Source organism: Mustela erminea, chromosome 1 (genome assembly GCF_009829155.1).
Source record: "Mustela erminea isolate mMusErm1 chromosome 1, mMusErm1.Pri, whole genome shotgun sequence".
In the NCBI taxonomy this organism is placed as follows: Eukaryota; Metazoa; Chordata; class Mammalia; order Carnivora; family Mustelidae; genus Mustela; species Mustela erminea.
The window spans coordinates 175635195-175650117 of NC_045614.1; the positions used below are offsets into that span (position 1 = coordinate 175635195).

General features: G+C 32.2%; 1 protein-coding gene across 4 annotated transcripts in view; it reads right to left on the reverse strand.

Moving 5' to 3' along the window:
• Positions 1-14923, reverse strand: part of EPHA6 (EPH receptor A6) — an 881405-nt gene that overhangs the window by 802211 nt on the left and 64271 nt on the right. For all 4 annotated transcript variants that reach the window (XM_032351621.1, XM_032351616.1, XM_032351619.1 and 1 more), the window contains exon 2: positions 6975-7039. In XM_032351621.1, the coding sequence (XP_032207512.1) occupies positions 6975-7039 (65 nt within the window). The remainder of the gene's footprint in view (positions 1-6974; positions 7040-14923) is intronic.

The window sequence follows — 14923 nt, forward strand, 5'->3', positions numbered from 1 at the left end:
ACAGCACTTTTTTTTTTCTATTAGTATTCAATTTTCTCTTAAATCTTTTTGTTAAGGTGTACTTAACTGTTGAAAAGGAAGCTTGATTTTGAGTATTGGAGTGCCTATATCCATGTCCACTACAACTCTGTATAAAAGATCTGATGTACTATATATACAAGTAGTCAAAACAGAAGAGGGGGGAAAAAATCTGGGATAAGCAAACCTTTCATTTTCTTGCCAACAATATTACTAAGAATAAAAATAAATAGTGAAAAATCTTTCAGGTGGTTGACTAAGTGCTTAAAAATCAAGTTCTTGCATCAACATTAAGTATTTGTAATACTGAATCAAATAATACCTTATGGAATTATTATTATTATTATGAAATGTAATCTTTTAACTCTCAGATTTTATTAGGTGTAAGTACTGTTAATAATTGGTATGCAGTTACCCAAACAAGTCATTTATCTTTTTGATTACAGTATCAAAACTAAAAAGTCACAGTGCTATTAAATCTTAAGTAGTATCAAATATAATTTTAAAAGCTCAAAGAAAACAATGTAAGTCTTTAATCATCAAGTTTCTTTTTTATGTTATGAAGTCTTTCATTTTTCTAGTGGGTACCAGTTACTTTTTATTTGTCAGAATTAATATTAAGCCAGGGTGCCCCAATGTGACATACCCCACTGTTATATGGCATTGCATGGGAACGCATCTGTAATGTGTATTAAGGATTTTGAATGTCACATTCAACTACAGATCTTATGGTATCATTCTCTTTCATCTACAATGTTACATATTGACTAAAACGAAATCAGAAGAAAAATATCAAAGGAAAGGAGTAAACATGAATAAATGTTTCAAGAAAATTTATATAATTTTTCTTTAACACCTTTTCAGTTTATGAGAACAAATTCAAGAGATATATTTTTTCAAGTTCTTCTTTAGTACAAAGGTATTGTATGAACAGTATCTTTCATGTTTCTTTTTTTCTCATTAGCATTAAAATGGTATGTCTTCTTAAAGACTATCTTCTTCCCAGGAGATTTTTAAAATTAAACAGGTCTTTCAGTTTTGCAAGGAGTAAGATTTAGTATTAACCAGGTATTAGTTATAGCAAATGAAAAATCCAGAACATATGCCTGTGCTTAATATTTATGAAACCATTTCTTCAGTATTCATTAACAACTTCTATAGTGCTATGCAAAAGTTTTGATTCATGTAGCATTCTTTCATTGATTATCATGGCACTATTAGCTACTCTGTTATATTATCATAATTTTATTATGTTAGTGTAGTACACTGACAGATCAAGGATGGAAGGGACATTAACAGGATAAAGTTCTTAAGAGCTTTAAATTATGTAGACATAAAATTCTTTTTTTTTTAAAGATTTTATTTATTCATTTGACAGACAGAGATCTCAAGTAGGCAGAGAAGCAGGCAGAGACAGGAGGAAGCAGGGAGGGAGAGAGGAGGAAGCAGGCTCCCTGCTGAGCAGAGAACCAGATGTGGGGCTCGGATCCCAGGACCCTGGGATCATGATCTGAGCCGAAGGCAGCGGCTTTAACCCACTGAGCCACCCAGGGGCCCCAGTAGACATAAAATTCTTGACATAAGACCATGAGAGTACAGTGTTAAGAATTATAACAAGTGGTTACCAAAATCCTTGATATATTCATTCTTTTCTAACACCAAGCCTCATTCTATATACAAGTATAATTATTCTATTTCACTTCATTCTCAATACATTAATAATGTCCTATTACCTATATTTTGAACATCCTTTCCTAACAATTTTCTAAGGAGCCTTTCATTTCCACAGGTATATATTATTATCCAAAGAAAAAAAAGCGTTAATACTTTCTGTTTGTTTAACTGAATCCAGAAAGTTTTTACATTTACTTGTATGTACTGGGACTTAGCTATACACTAAGTCAATTAAGACAATGAAATTCTAGGTCTTCCACAATATGGTTAGCCTACAGTCACTGTCTTATTTCCCACAAAACCTTCACTCCAAGCACACAAATTATTTTCAACATTCCCAAAACTTAATGCGCACATTAAAGAATGTTGTGCCTTTCTTCAAGTTACTCTCTTTGCCTAACAGAAGCTTTCCAGCCTCTTGTCCAACCCATATGGGATTCTTTCACAGTTCAGCAGAAAGAGTTAATGTCATCCATATACCACATACCAACATTGCTGACCAGAATCAATCCCTCCCTTCATTATCCTTTCACAAACCATCATGCAAAACTGCTTGAAGACAGTCTTTGACCTTATGATTGTTCAGCACGATCTCTATACTATGAGGCTTCTGGAGCAATGTGAGCACCCTAACAAGGTACTTGGCACAAAGAGCATAAAATGGAAGTTTGTCAAACTGAATTATGGACATAATGCATTTTAAATATTGGTGCATATGACAAGCAAGCATTTCAGTAAATATAAACACACACACACATATATATATATATATATATATACACACACATATATATACACATATATATATTTCTTTTTCATTTTTGCAAGCCTAAGAATTCATTTGTTCAAGACTACTCACTTATATATGTTCCACATTCTCTAACCAAAGGTGCTTACCTCCTACTCAAATAACCTGTAATGCTTTTATTCACAGACATTGTAAATGTCTACTCCATTTAGAAGCACGATACTAGGTAGGATGGCTATTTTAAGTTAAAAAAAAAAAACTATAAAGCCATTTATTAAATCACATATTTTATATGGTATATAATTTCAAAAATGTCTCTTAGTTCAAGTCTTTATAGAAAATTTATCAGTTGAAAAGTTATTCCTAGGAAATACTTCATTCAGAGAAATACCAATTACTTGATATAAAGTTGGCAAATTTATCTAGTTGTCTTTTTTACCCATGACATACTTGTGAAACCAACTCAAGTAGTGTCTCTGAAAAAAAGTCAACTTTAGTTAAAATGGCCATTCATATTAGCGTGCCTCGATAAACCTGACAACCTGAAAAAAGTCATACAATTTCAAATAGATATAATTAAAATTTAACATAGATATAAATGGTAGTTTAAATGTTATAAACTGAAACATAAAAAATTCTTTTTTAAAAAGATTTATTTATCTGAGAGTGTGAGAAAGAGAGAGAGAGAGAGAGGAAGAATGGGGGGCAGAGGGACAGAGGGAGAGGGAAAAAGGAGGCTCAAGCAGACTCTATGCTGAGTGTGGAGCCCAGTGGAGGGGCTTGATCTCATAACCCTGAGATCATAACCTGAATCGAAACCAGGAGTTGGACACTTAACTGGATGTATCACTCAGGTACCCCTTCAAAAAATATTTCTAAGGTACCTAAATACTGCTGTTTATTGGACTATAAGTGTTCTTATACAGATCATAAAGACATGAAAATTCCATTTTACTTGGTTACCAGGAACATTACACACATTAAGCATTGAATAATTTCTGAGAAATTGGGGGACGCCTGGGTGGCTCAGTTGGTTAAGCAGCTGCCTTCGGCTCAGGTCATGATCCCAACGTCCTGGGATCGAGTCCCACATCAGGCTCCTTGTTCCGCAGCGAGCCTGCTTCTCCCTCTGCCTCTGCCTTCCACTCTGTCTGCCTGTGCTCGCTCTCGCTTGCTCTCTCTCTGACAAATAAATAAATAAAATCTTTAAAAAAAAAATTTCTGAGAAATTGGTGACAAGCAACACTATAGTTTGTTCTAACAGAAAATACTACTAAAGCAAAGGCTTAAGTGGAAGAAACCAAAACAATGATAGCCTTGCCCTTTTTTTTTTTTTTTTTTGCACATGTGAAGAATTTTATGAATACTGCAGCATTTCTCAGATATAGGTGGAACCAAGTTTAACCCTCAATTTTTTTCATTTAATAGCTATATAAATGTGGATGCATTACTTAAAACACTCTGAATCTCTGCTTCATCATTGGTAAACTGGGAATAATGATTCCCAGAGTTTCTGTAAGATTTGAAAGTGCTCAATAAGTATTCTCTTAAAATGTTATAAACTGATTTTAAATAGATTTTAAATTATTTAACTAATATTCATGATTTCTCATTCTCACTATTTTTAAAGCCTTTTTCAAAGTTCTTCATCCTTATTATTTCCTTGTTTTAACCTATAAAGAGCTTTAAGTAAACTTCATTCTCATTAGTAATATACCCACTTCACTAAAAGAGGAATTGAAACTGAATATATTCTTTAAAACTTAAGTAAATTACCTGTACATTTTACTGTTTCCCTGGATTTACCTTGGGTTTCACCTAATTCATGTAGCTTCATCTGTATCTATTATAAACTATGTCCATACGCTCTCATTTTCCTACTGCTTTTCTTGTTTTTCTGTTTCTTGTTTTCTCAGTTTTCCTACTGCTTTCACTTGCTATGTGTGCACTACTATTTGAGGGATAATCTAAAAGTAAGATAGCTCATTACAAAAGTGACATTCCAAGGTAATTGAGTATTTAATTTACATCTTAATATCTGAATCCCTGTGTGATTTTTCCCTCTGTAGTTTATACATGTTGACCACTGGCCTTTATATTTACAAAGTAGAATCTTACAGGAAATAAAACGCATACATGTGTGTTAACAGTAAGAATCTGCTTGGCTTAGAATTTCTGCTGCACTAATTCTTAGCTCTGTAATCTTGTACAGGTTACTTAATGTATCTGAGTCTCGATTTCCATATCTTTCAATGGGGTAAAATTATTCTTGATTTCTAGGACTCATGTGAGTAAACTGCTTTGAACAAAGCCTAGCATATGGTAAATGCTTGATAAGTATTAACCATCTCTTCCTTTTCCACCTTATTCTATCCTACTTATTTTCTCCTATATTCTCCTTCCTTTCTTCTTTCTCCCTCTCCTCCCGCAAATCCAAGGCTGGTGTCCAGAATGTTCATCTCAGTCAAGTACTATGTGTATCAAGGGAAGAAAAGAAATCTGAATCAATTATACAAATATCAGCATAAATAATTGGCCTTTCATGAAGTTTCCAATGCTCCACTCTGTTACCAGTGCCATGATGAAGATGCAGGCTTTAATCAAAAATAACTTAGTTCAAATTAAATCCCATCACTCACTACTTAGCCTAAAACTTGTTGGTACTTTGCATTCCTTACCCTCTTTAAGGCAAGGTTTCTCTGACTGGGAAACAGAACTAAGATATACATCATCAGGCTATTGTGAAAATAAAACGTAAAATTCTTAATGCAGTGTCTGCAAATAGAGAACTTTGGGGTAAGCATTACTTTTCAAATAGTTCTGCCCCTTCCCTAAGTAATAAACCAGTAATAGTAGGGGAAAAAAATCTCCCTTTCACAATACCTATGACAAGATCAGCAAGAGAACAACAGCAGTAAGTTTATTTGTAACGTTGTAAGTCCTTGTCTCCTCCTCACCAGTTCCTTTGAAATGCAGCCTGGTCAAGACAAATACAATCACTGCAGCAGGGATGTAACTCCTTTTGTCCCTCACACAATTCTTTGGTTATGACAAAGTATTTTTTGTCATTTAAAAAAAAAATGGAAAAGTAGCACTTATAAACTTTATAAGTTCTTACAATGACAAAAGAAACATATATATGTATATATATATATATATATCTCTTGGAAGATAATTTTTAAAAAAAAATGTTTCATTCACTTCTTGAAATTAACTGTAATAAATTAGACATGCTTAGTAAAGTCAATAAATATTGATGTTTAATGAAAATAAGATGATGAAAGTATATAGTTTCAAAGATATATTTTCAGAAATGGTTTGATGAGACCTTTTTGAGAATAAGATGAAAATTTCAGAAAAAATAAAATTAGCCTATTAAAACAAACCAATCTAAAGAGACAAATAGCCTGTTGAAAAAAGAGAGGAAGATTTAACTCTTCATAGAAAATTATAGTTGAAAATACACATATTAAGTGAGTAACTATTGCTATAAAAGGTCAAATTCAAACAACATTTGAATGATTCTAAAAAATAAAACATTTTCAGTCAACTTCTTTTAGGGTTAAATTTGCAGATGTAATGGAAAAAGCAATGCAAAAATATCAACTAAGAATCTGGTGAATGAAAAAAATACAATTTCTGAAAAAAGGAAGAAAAGCTAACCCAAGTATATCTGAATAACAGCTAACTACCTCCATTATTGAAAATTTTGCTAAATTAGACAAAATCTAATAAAAAATTCACAAACCACACTTTTACTTTAACTTGAAATTTATAAAAAAAAGGAATGGAAATACATTGCAATGTCAAAATGATATGAAATACATTAAACCATATTAAAAAGCAATTCTTTATTTTTATTTTTTTATTTTTTATAAACATATAATATATTTTTATCCCCAGGGGTACAGGTCTGTGAATCACCAGGTTTACACAGCAATTCTAACCACAGCTAAAATTATATCAGTACTTGAAAAATTGTGGTTTGTAAATTACACACCCTTAAATTACACATGCCTTTCAAAAGCAAGAACTCAGCTAACAAAAACCCAATCATAATATTCCTTTTTGTCAAGTTCAAAAAACACATACTACTTTAGTACACTCATATTTTCTAATAAAAAACAAATTGTTAATATGTGTAAAATCCACTTATGATAATTTAAAGTTTGTTTATGGACAAATACCCACTGAGGTTATCAAGTTTAATAAACCTGTATATAAAAAACTCTCTTGAACTTATACACAGAAATTTTTTCTGAGAAAACATTTATATGGGAAACAGTCTAATTTACTGTATATATATATGTAAAAAGGCTATATTAAAAAATGACTAATTTAAAAGAAGCAAAGATTTTTATACAACATTCTCATTGGTTACAAGTTCTAACTGCATTTTAATCTTTTCTTTGGAATTTTAGTTATATGCTAAAATTAATACTAACTAAAGCCCAAATCCACTATCTTTTAACTATTATAACAGACCCTAAAAACCTAGTAAGGATGAAAAATTTAAAAACATAATTAAACTTACCCCATTTAATGGATATGTTTTCCATCCTAGCTCTCCCAGCACAGTTGTTGTATCAAGTAAAACAACTGGAATTAAAAAAAAAAAAAAGTACATGAATTTCTCAATTGATGTAAAAATGTTATTTAAAATATTAATGCCAACTATATTTACTATTACTCATTGCATTAATTTTAATATGCTGCATTACTTACTATAAAATTAACTCTATACTAAATACTAATGTAATAATAATACTAAGTAATGATAAAATATATGAGGTAGTTATAACTTATTTTCAAAATATGTAACTTGTGTTTAACAATGCTAAATAAAACAGATAACTGAGAAAAAGACCCAAAAGTCATTTTTAATAGTTGGCTTTTAAAACTGATAAATGTTGATGGAGGTAATCCAGATGATGTGACTGCCAGGTGACCCTTGAGCTGGACCCAGACAATAGAGGTCTCCTCATTCCCCTCCCCCATCCTCAGAATGTAAGCTCTGCCTGCTGTTTCCCTAGAGGGGGCTGGTTCCAAGGACATAGCCTTGGGAGAGTAACATGTTGCTGAGACCACGTGGATGAATGAACCCAGTTATGACTTCTATGAAAACTTAAAGATTCTGGTGGGTGGGTGTGGAAATCTTGCAGCTGCCTAAGACAAGTAAGTTCCCTTGCTTATTAACCCTCCCACCTACCAATCTGGAGTGGTCTGTTTCTTTCTGCACTCTCTCTTGGCCTGTGTGAACAGGGGGACCAGTTTGAGGACAAATAATGAAATAATCACCTTTGTCTTCCCTACCACTCCACTTTCATATATAGTCTTTTTATACCACATTAAAGAAAGAAAAACTGTGTTAAAGCAGGCTTCTGTAGTTTTTTCATGTTATTAAATGCCCTTATATTTGATTTGCAAAGTATGAAAACAAGTAATTTTTTAATAAACCTATCTTTAAAGCATAGATTATATTATTATTGTACATGCAGGTATACTGACAGCTGAGGCAAAAGCAAAAACAAAATCCATGCATATTTTTCTCTGACCAAAAGTTACTCACAATCTGATCAAAACGCAGACATAAAAACAAATGATTAGAATATAATCTGTTAAATTTTAAAATGGAAGATTATATAAAAGCCTAGCAATTAAGTTACATTAGGGCTAGTATGGAGGTCTGGGAGAATTTCACAAAGGAGATGCAATTTGAGCTGACCTAGGACAAAGGGACTTTCAATTAGATGTGATAAGAAACAAATGGTTTACTTTTAGAATAAAGTAACGGAGCTATAAGTAAATCATTTTTCAGTTGCTGGAGTCAGGACTAGGAATGGGCATTATTTGGGGAACTAGCAGGATAGAAATGAGTTTGGAAAGATAGAGATCAAATGGGGAGGATTTCTGTGGTGTTTCCAGCAGAAAAATGTGTAGGGTCCATGACTCAGACCTTTATTTTTAACTACTACCTCCAAGTCCCCTAGATGCCAGTAGGCCATGGATTATAGTCTGAGAAACAATGCTTTGATATTCCATCATGAGTTTTATATCTTCACATAGTTAAGAAGCAGGGTTTTCTATTTGTAGTTTTAAAAAGTTCCACTGAAAGTATGCTATTGGGTGTCTATTGTAAGGATTCTGTGGTTTTTCTTATTTGAATCACTACGTTTTATTCATTTTTTGAAAGATTTTACTTATTTATTTGACAGAATGAGGGAGATCACAAGTAGGCAGAGAGACAGGCAGAGAGAGATGGGAAGCAGGTTCCCTGCTGAGCAGAGAGCACAATGTGGGATAAGTATAAAACCACACAGCAATTCCTGAGATGAACGCTAATTACTTATTGTAGAATATTCTTTCAGTAATGTTAAAATGAGTTTACTAAATATAAATTTGTAAAACTGAGCTGTAATTCTTTAAATTTTATTGTGGAAAATTCTCAAACATATTTTAGAATGTAGATGAAAAACAGTAAAATGAACCCTCATGGACTCATCACCCAGATTCAATAATTACCAACATTCAGTCAATCTTCATCTATATATCTTTATACTCTTTCTCACTGCAGAACTTCTTTGAAGCAAATTCCAGTAATAATCATCTATAAGAATGTAGTGTATATTTATGATAAAGACTCCTTTTAATATAGCAATAGTATCTTAGTTTATTTCTATACATAGTAATTCCTTAATATCATCAAATATCCAGTGTTTAATATCCTTATAATCTCAACTTAACTTGAACAGAAGAATCAGCGTCCAAGTAAGTGGTATCCATTGCAGTGAGTTGATATTGTTCTTTGTTTTTTTAAACCATAATCCCTCATTAACTTTTTTAAAGTTAGATTTATTGAGGTTATGATTTACTTACAATTTAATAATTCACCCTTTTAAAATGTACATTTCTATAAATTGTGACAAACTCCCACATCCATGTAACCACTGCTACAATCAAGCTATGGAATATTTCCATCACCCCTAAAAGTTCCCTTGTGACCTTTATGGTGAATCCCTTCCACATTCCAGCCACTGGCAACCACTGATTTAATTTCTGTCCCTATGACTTTTGCCTTTCCCAAAATGTCAAACCAACAAAATCATATAGCATGAAACCTTGAGCCTGCTTCTTTCATGTAGCACAATGCATTGGAGATTCATCCACGTTGTTGCATGTTAGTTGGCTTTTTACTGTTGAAAGTATTCTATTGTATGGAATTCCCTACTTGATGCAAATGTGAGCTATTTCCAGTTGGGAATGTTATAAATTAAGCCAGTACAAAATTTCATGTATAGATTTTTTTTTTAAAGATTTTATTTATTTATTTGACAGACAGAGATCACAAGTAGGCAGAGAGGCAGGCAGAGAGAGAGAGAGAGAAAGAGGGAAGCAGGCTTCCTGCGGAGCAGAGAGCCCGATGCGGGGCTCGATCCCAGGACCCTGAGATCATGACCCGAGCCGAAGGCAGCAGCCCAAACCACTGAGCCACCCAGGCGCCCCTCATGTATAGATTTTTATATAACCTTAGGCTTTTACTTCTACATGGTAATAGGGAATTCCTGGCTTATAGGGAGAACTTTTTTATTTATTTGTCAGAGAGAGAGAGAACATGCAAAAGCAGGTGGAGTGGCAGGGAGAGAGAGAAACAGATGCCCTACTGAGCAAGGAGCCTTATGTGGGATTTGATCCCAGGATCTTGCAGCCATGACCTGAACCAAAAGCAAATGCTTAACCAACTGAACCACCCAGGTGTCCTAAGAATGCTTATTTTTAAGAAACTGCCCAATTGTACTTCAAAATGGCATTAGCAGAATATGGTTTTCCAGTTGCTTCATATCCTCAGCAGGATTTGGTATTGTCCAGCTTTTTAAAATTTTTTTTTAAAAGATTTTATTTATTTATTTGACAGAGAGAGACACAGCAAGAGAGAGAACACAAGCAGGGGGAGTGGATAAGGGAGAAGCAGGCTTCCTGCTGAGCAGGGATCCCTATGTGGGGCTCAATCCCAGGACCCTGGGATCCTGACCTGAGCCAAAGGCAGAGCCTTAATGACTGAGCCACCAGGTGCCCCAAGGTGTTGTCCAGTTTTTTTAAGTCATTCCAAGAGATGTGTGATAATATTTCATTTTTTTAATATATTTCTTCAATTACTAGCCAGTTATCTTTTTTACTACTTGAAATCAAATTCACTGAAAAAAAAAAAAGGTTATTTTGTCCCACATTTAGCTTTTTCTAGTTGTGAGATACCATTCAACATGTCCCCTATTCCCTTTATTTTCTTTAAATTGGTAGATTTAGTAGCTTATCAGATTCAAGTTCCATTTATTTAATTTTTTATATACCATTACAAGAAACATACCAATGTCGACTAGGGTCATGTCAAAAAGACTTGGGAACCAAATTTCATAGGCTTCCACTGGCCAAAAAAGGATAATGTAATCATACACACAAGGCTAATGCATTCATAATGATTCATAATGATAAAATATGCCTAATGATAACTTTTGCAGAATACTAAGAAAGCATTATATTTTAAAAACTGGTAAGTAATCAGAAAACAATAAAACATATATTTTGCTTTTGCTAAATAAACTACTTATGAACAAAGAAATAGTTAATGAAGGAACATTTCTCTTTGAAGTAGTTCAGGTAATAAAAGAAGAAGGAATGACTGAATTAGGCTATCCCATTTTCTACTCCTAATGAATTAATATATTTAGCTAATGGTTTTCAATGGCTGCTTGCATCACCTAAAGAGTAAAAAGGACACATAAAAGGCTAGAGCTTTTTAAAAAGTTTCCTTTGTAGTTTCACTTATTTCCTATTAACATACAATTCTAACAAGCCTGGAAGTAAAAGAAAGTACAATAAAGATGATATATACATATATATGTATATGTCATATATACAAACACACACACATATATATATATACATTCATTCTCATACACACAAATTATACAAAAATATTTGATGGGATTTGGGTTCACTCAGTATAACAATCTCACATGTTAGATAAAAAAACTAAAGATATCATTATAATAAATACTCAAAGCTAAAAGTTTATCTCATTATCAAATGAAAGTTATTTTCATTTTTGGCATATGCTACTGAAAGTAATTCAGAAGTATTAAAGACCAGCATGCAGTTCTGGATACTCAAAAGTTCAATGTAACTCATTTAGCACATTTACACTTTTGAAATACATCATTATTTCCCTGCAGGCTGGCAAAATAATGATACTAATTCAGTCACCATAGGAAGAATTTTCTGTTATTTTCTTCTTGATGTAATCACCACATTGTCCTAAAAATTCTTTCGTTTTTAAAATACCCAACCAACAGATGAGAAAACTGACCTTCAGAAGGTTAAGTAGTTTTCCTTGATATCAGAAACAGATTTGGATTCCAACCGAGGAGACTGATGCTAGACTGTCCTTTGTATGTCCTTTAATGTTATAAAACATTTAAAACCTTTAAATTTCTTAAATGTTTTTCTTCTTACCCTTTATAGAAGTTTTTAATTTAAATTCCACTTCGTTAACATAGAGTGTAATATTAGTGTCGGGTGTACAGTACAGTGATTCAACATTTCCATACAACACCTGGTACTCATCACAAGTGCACATCTTCACTCCCCCATCACCTATCTCACTCATGTCCCACCCCCATCCCCTCTGGCAACCATGAGTTTGTTCGATACATATAGTTAAGAGTCTGTTTCTTGATTTCCCTCCCTCACTTTTACTTTTGTAGATACAGAGAAACATCACTATTTCTTTCGCTGATCCAAAATCTTTTATCCTAGTTTTTCATCGATGGTTTCTACATAAATTTATGGGTATTACATATAAATCATACCATTTAAATCAATGCGTTTATTAGAGAAAAGCATTAAAAAATCTCTAATACTGAAGTCTGCCAACAAAGATTCATTTTTCGTAGACTGGAAAAATAATTAATTGCTTAGTTGATATAATTTTTTTTTTCTAAAACACTGTTAGGTTGCTTGGTTCTCGATATTTAACATTTATAAACTGTGAGGTATATGCATTTCAAAACAAAAAAGAAAAATATGTATATATCTACAAAAGTGTAGAACCTTAGAATTTTCTTCTTATTAGCTTCAAGAAGCAAGATTTATATAATTACTTTATTTTCTTCTTTAAACTGCAATCATACCTTTTCAAAATTCATAGGAACAGTAAAATTTCAAAGTTGCCTTCCTGACAAATGAATGAGAAACTGATATTAAAATAAAACTAAGGAGTTTGAGATTTTTCATACCTTTACATGTGATAAATGTTTAAATTTTACTATTTGTTTCATATATAAAACCCCCACAAATTCAGGATTTTCAGGCACACTAATTGCATTGAACCCAGCAAGGTGAGAGCTCCTCCTGCTGGCTTCAAATAAGAGTTATCTAGTCCCTACCAGTGCAAAAATACTGTAAACTTAAAGATGAAAAAACCACTATGTTGACATAAACTTCAATAAAAAGTCAACACTTTTTTATTTTTAATTTAATGTAATGCTTTTAAACATGGCACAATTAATACCTATTATTTATGTAAGGAGTACATATGAAAATATAGTTATTCATATTATCAATAAGAAATTGGATAAATCAAAAATAAGTGCAAGTAGTAGTAGGTTAGTGGTATCAAAATAAAGTGAAAATATGTTTGTTTAATAAACAACATAATTCATAGAATATGTAAGCTAAACTATACACAATTTTCCCATTAGCTTTTAGAAATAAATTTCCGGCATATGGTATTTCTCTCTGAAAGTATCTTTTAATTTTTTAGTACTCCCTCTACTCATTCTTTTGGAAATTACAAGAAAATTTCATTGTGTTCTAAAAGAAGATAGCAAATGATAAAGACAAGACTGACAGTACTGGATTAAATGAGACTAATGTGTACCTAAAATTAAAAAGCTTAATGCTAATTTCTTGCCCTTGAATAATTTATCAAGTCTTTATTTACATCCCTTTTAATAAGCTTAAGATATATTTATTTTTAAAACAATTAACATATAGGTTTATAGTATATAATGGGTCACCTCTACTCCAACTGCACAATAAAAAGGACAGGATTTTATTTGTAATTATTTTGTCAAACTAAGCAAAACAGATCAATTAATCCACTAAGAAAGTAGTTATGTTTTTAGGATAATATCATTGTAAAAAATCGAGTTATTGGCACGTGAATTGAATCCAAAGATTTACCAGTATTCTCCAACAGACTTGATGTGAAAAAGAACAAGGTATTTCTTCTTATAATCATTCAATTTAGAGCCTTTATTTCACAAATAAATCCCAGAAGGTAAAGTTACCTAGTTACTTAGTAACAACATAGTAGTAGAGGCTTTTGATAGTTAATTCCAGTCATGTTCCACTGACTGTAACACACCCTACTAACCCCCCATAGTTCCAAACAAACTAGTTAATAGAAAAAAGGGACTGTTTCTGACATAATGACCAGATACAACATAGTCAGAGAATACTTTTGATTATAGATAGACATGCATATATATGTATGCTGTATACGTATATATTTTTTATTTCTAACTTTTCTATTTTAATGTTATCCTGTTTATATTCTGCTTTAAACTGACACTCACATTACAACATTAAACGATTTAGTTTTAGTTTTGACATAATTGCATATTTTTGATTGACAAAAATCACAGCTGCAATTTCCAGATCTGTATAACTATGGGTATCTACCCTTACACAAAGTCAGAATCAATATTTAATTCCTAAAAAATCGAACACAGATTGCTTTAAATAAACATAGGATTATTATGTTTACCCCTGGTATGCCCCTATGTGTACTGGTATTATTTTAAGCCAACATTTTCCGAAAAGAATCATTTCTTCTTAAAAAAAAGTGAAACTACTTTTATCTAGAAACTGAGATCAATATTTGCTCATTAGGTGAATTTACAGCATTTTGTTTTTTCATGCCTTTCTTAATTCTGTGGTTGCTTGCCTAATTTTAATATAGGTGGTGTTCATGATTAATTTTCCTACCCCATGTCAAAGTTTGAAAATCCTATTTGAAAGGTAAAGTAACATGAACACAGTGACATTAAACAGCTTTCTCAAATTTAGATAATAAAATCAAGGCTAGAACTTTTGAACTCATACCGTTCAGCTTTCTACTCTATTAGAAAATGGTGTCTTTTTCAGAAAGCATGTTCAAACCTCTCTGCCTCTGTCCTTTCTGGAAAACAGATCACTCTTTATTTAGATCTGATGGAAAAAATAAGATATAATAATCAGAAATTGTTTTCCTTCATTATCACCTTAAATAGAGAAAAAAAATCAAGCTAGTTTGTTATTTGTAAGGCAAATTATACTTAGAGTTAAGAACTGCTACCAAAAACCAGTTGATTAAAAATATAACTAGTATTGTTCATCTCACTTCCACACCTTATTTTGTCCAAAAGAACCTCCATATTGTTATCC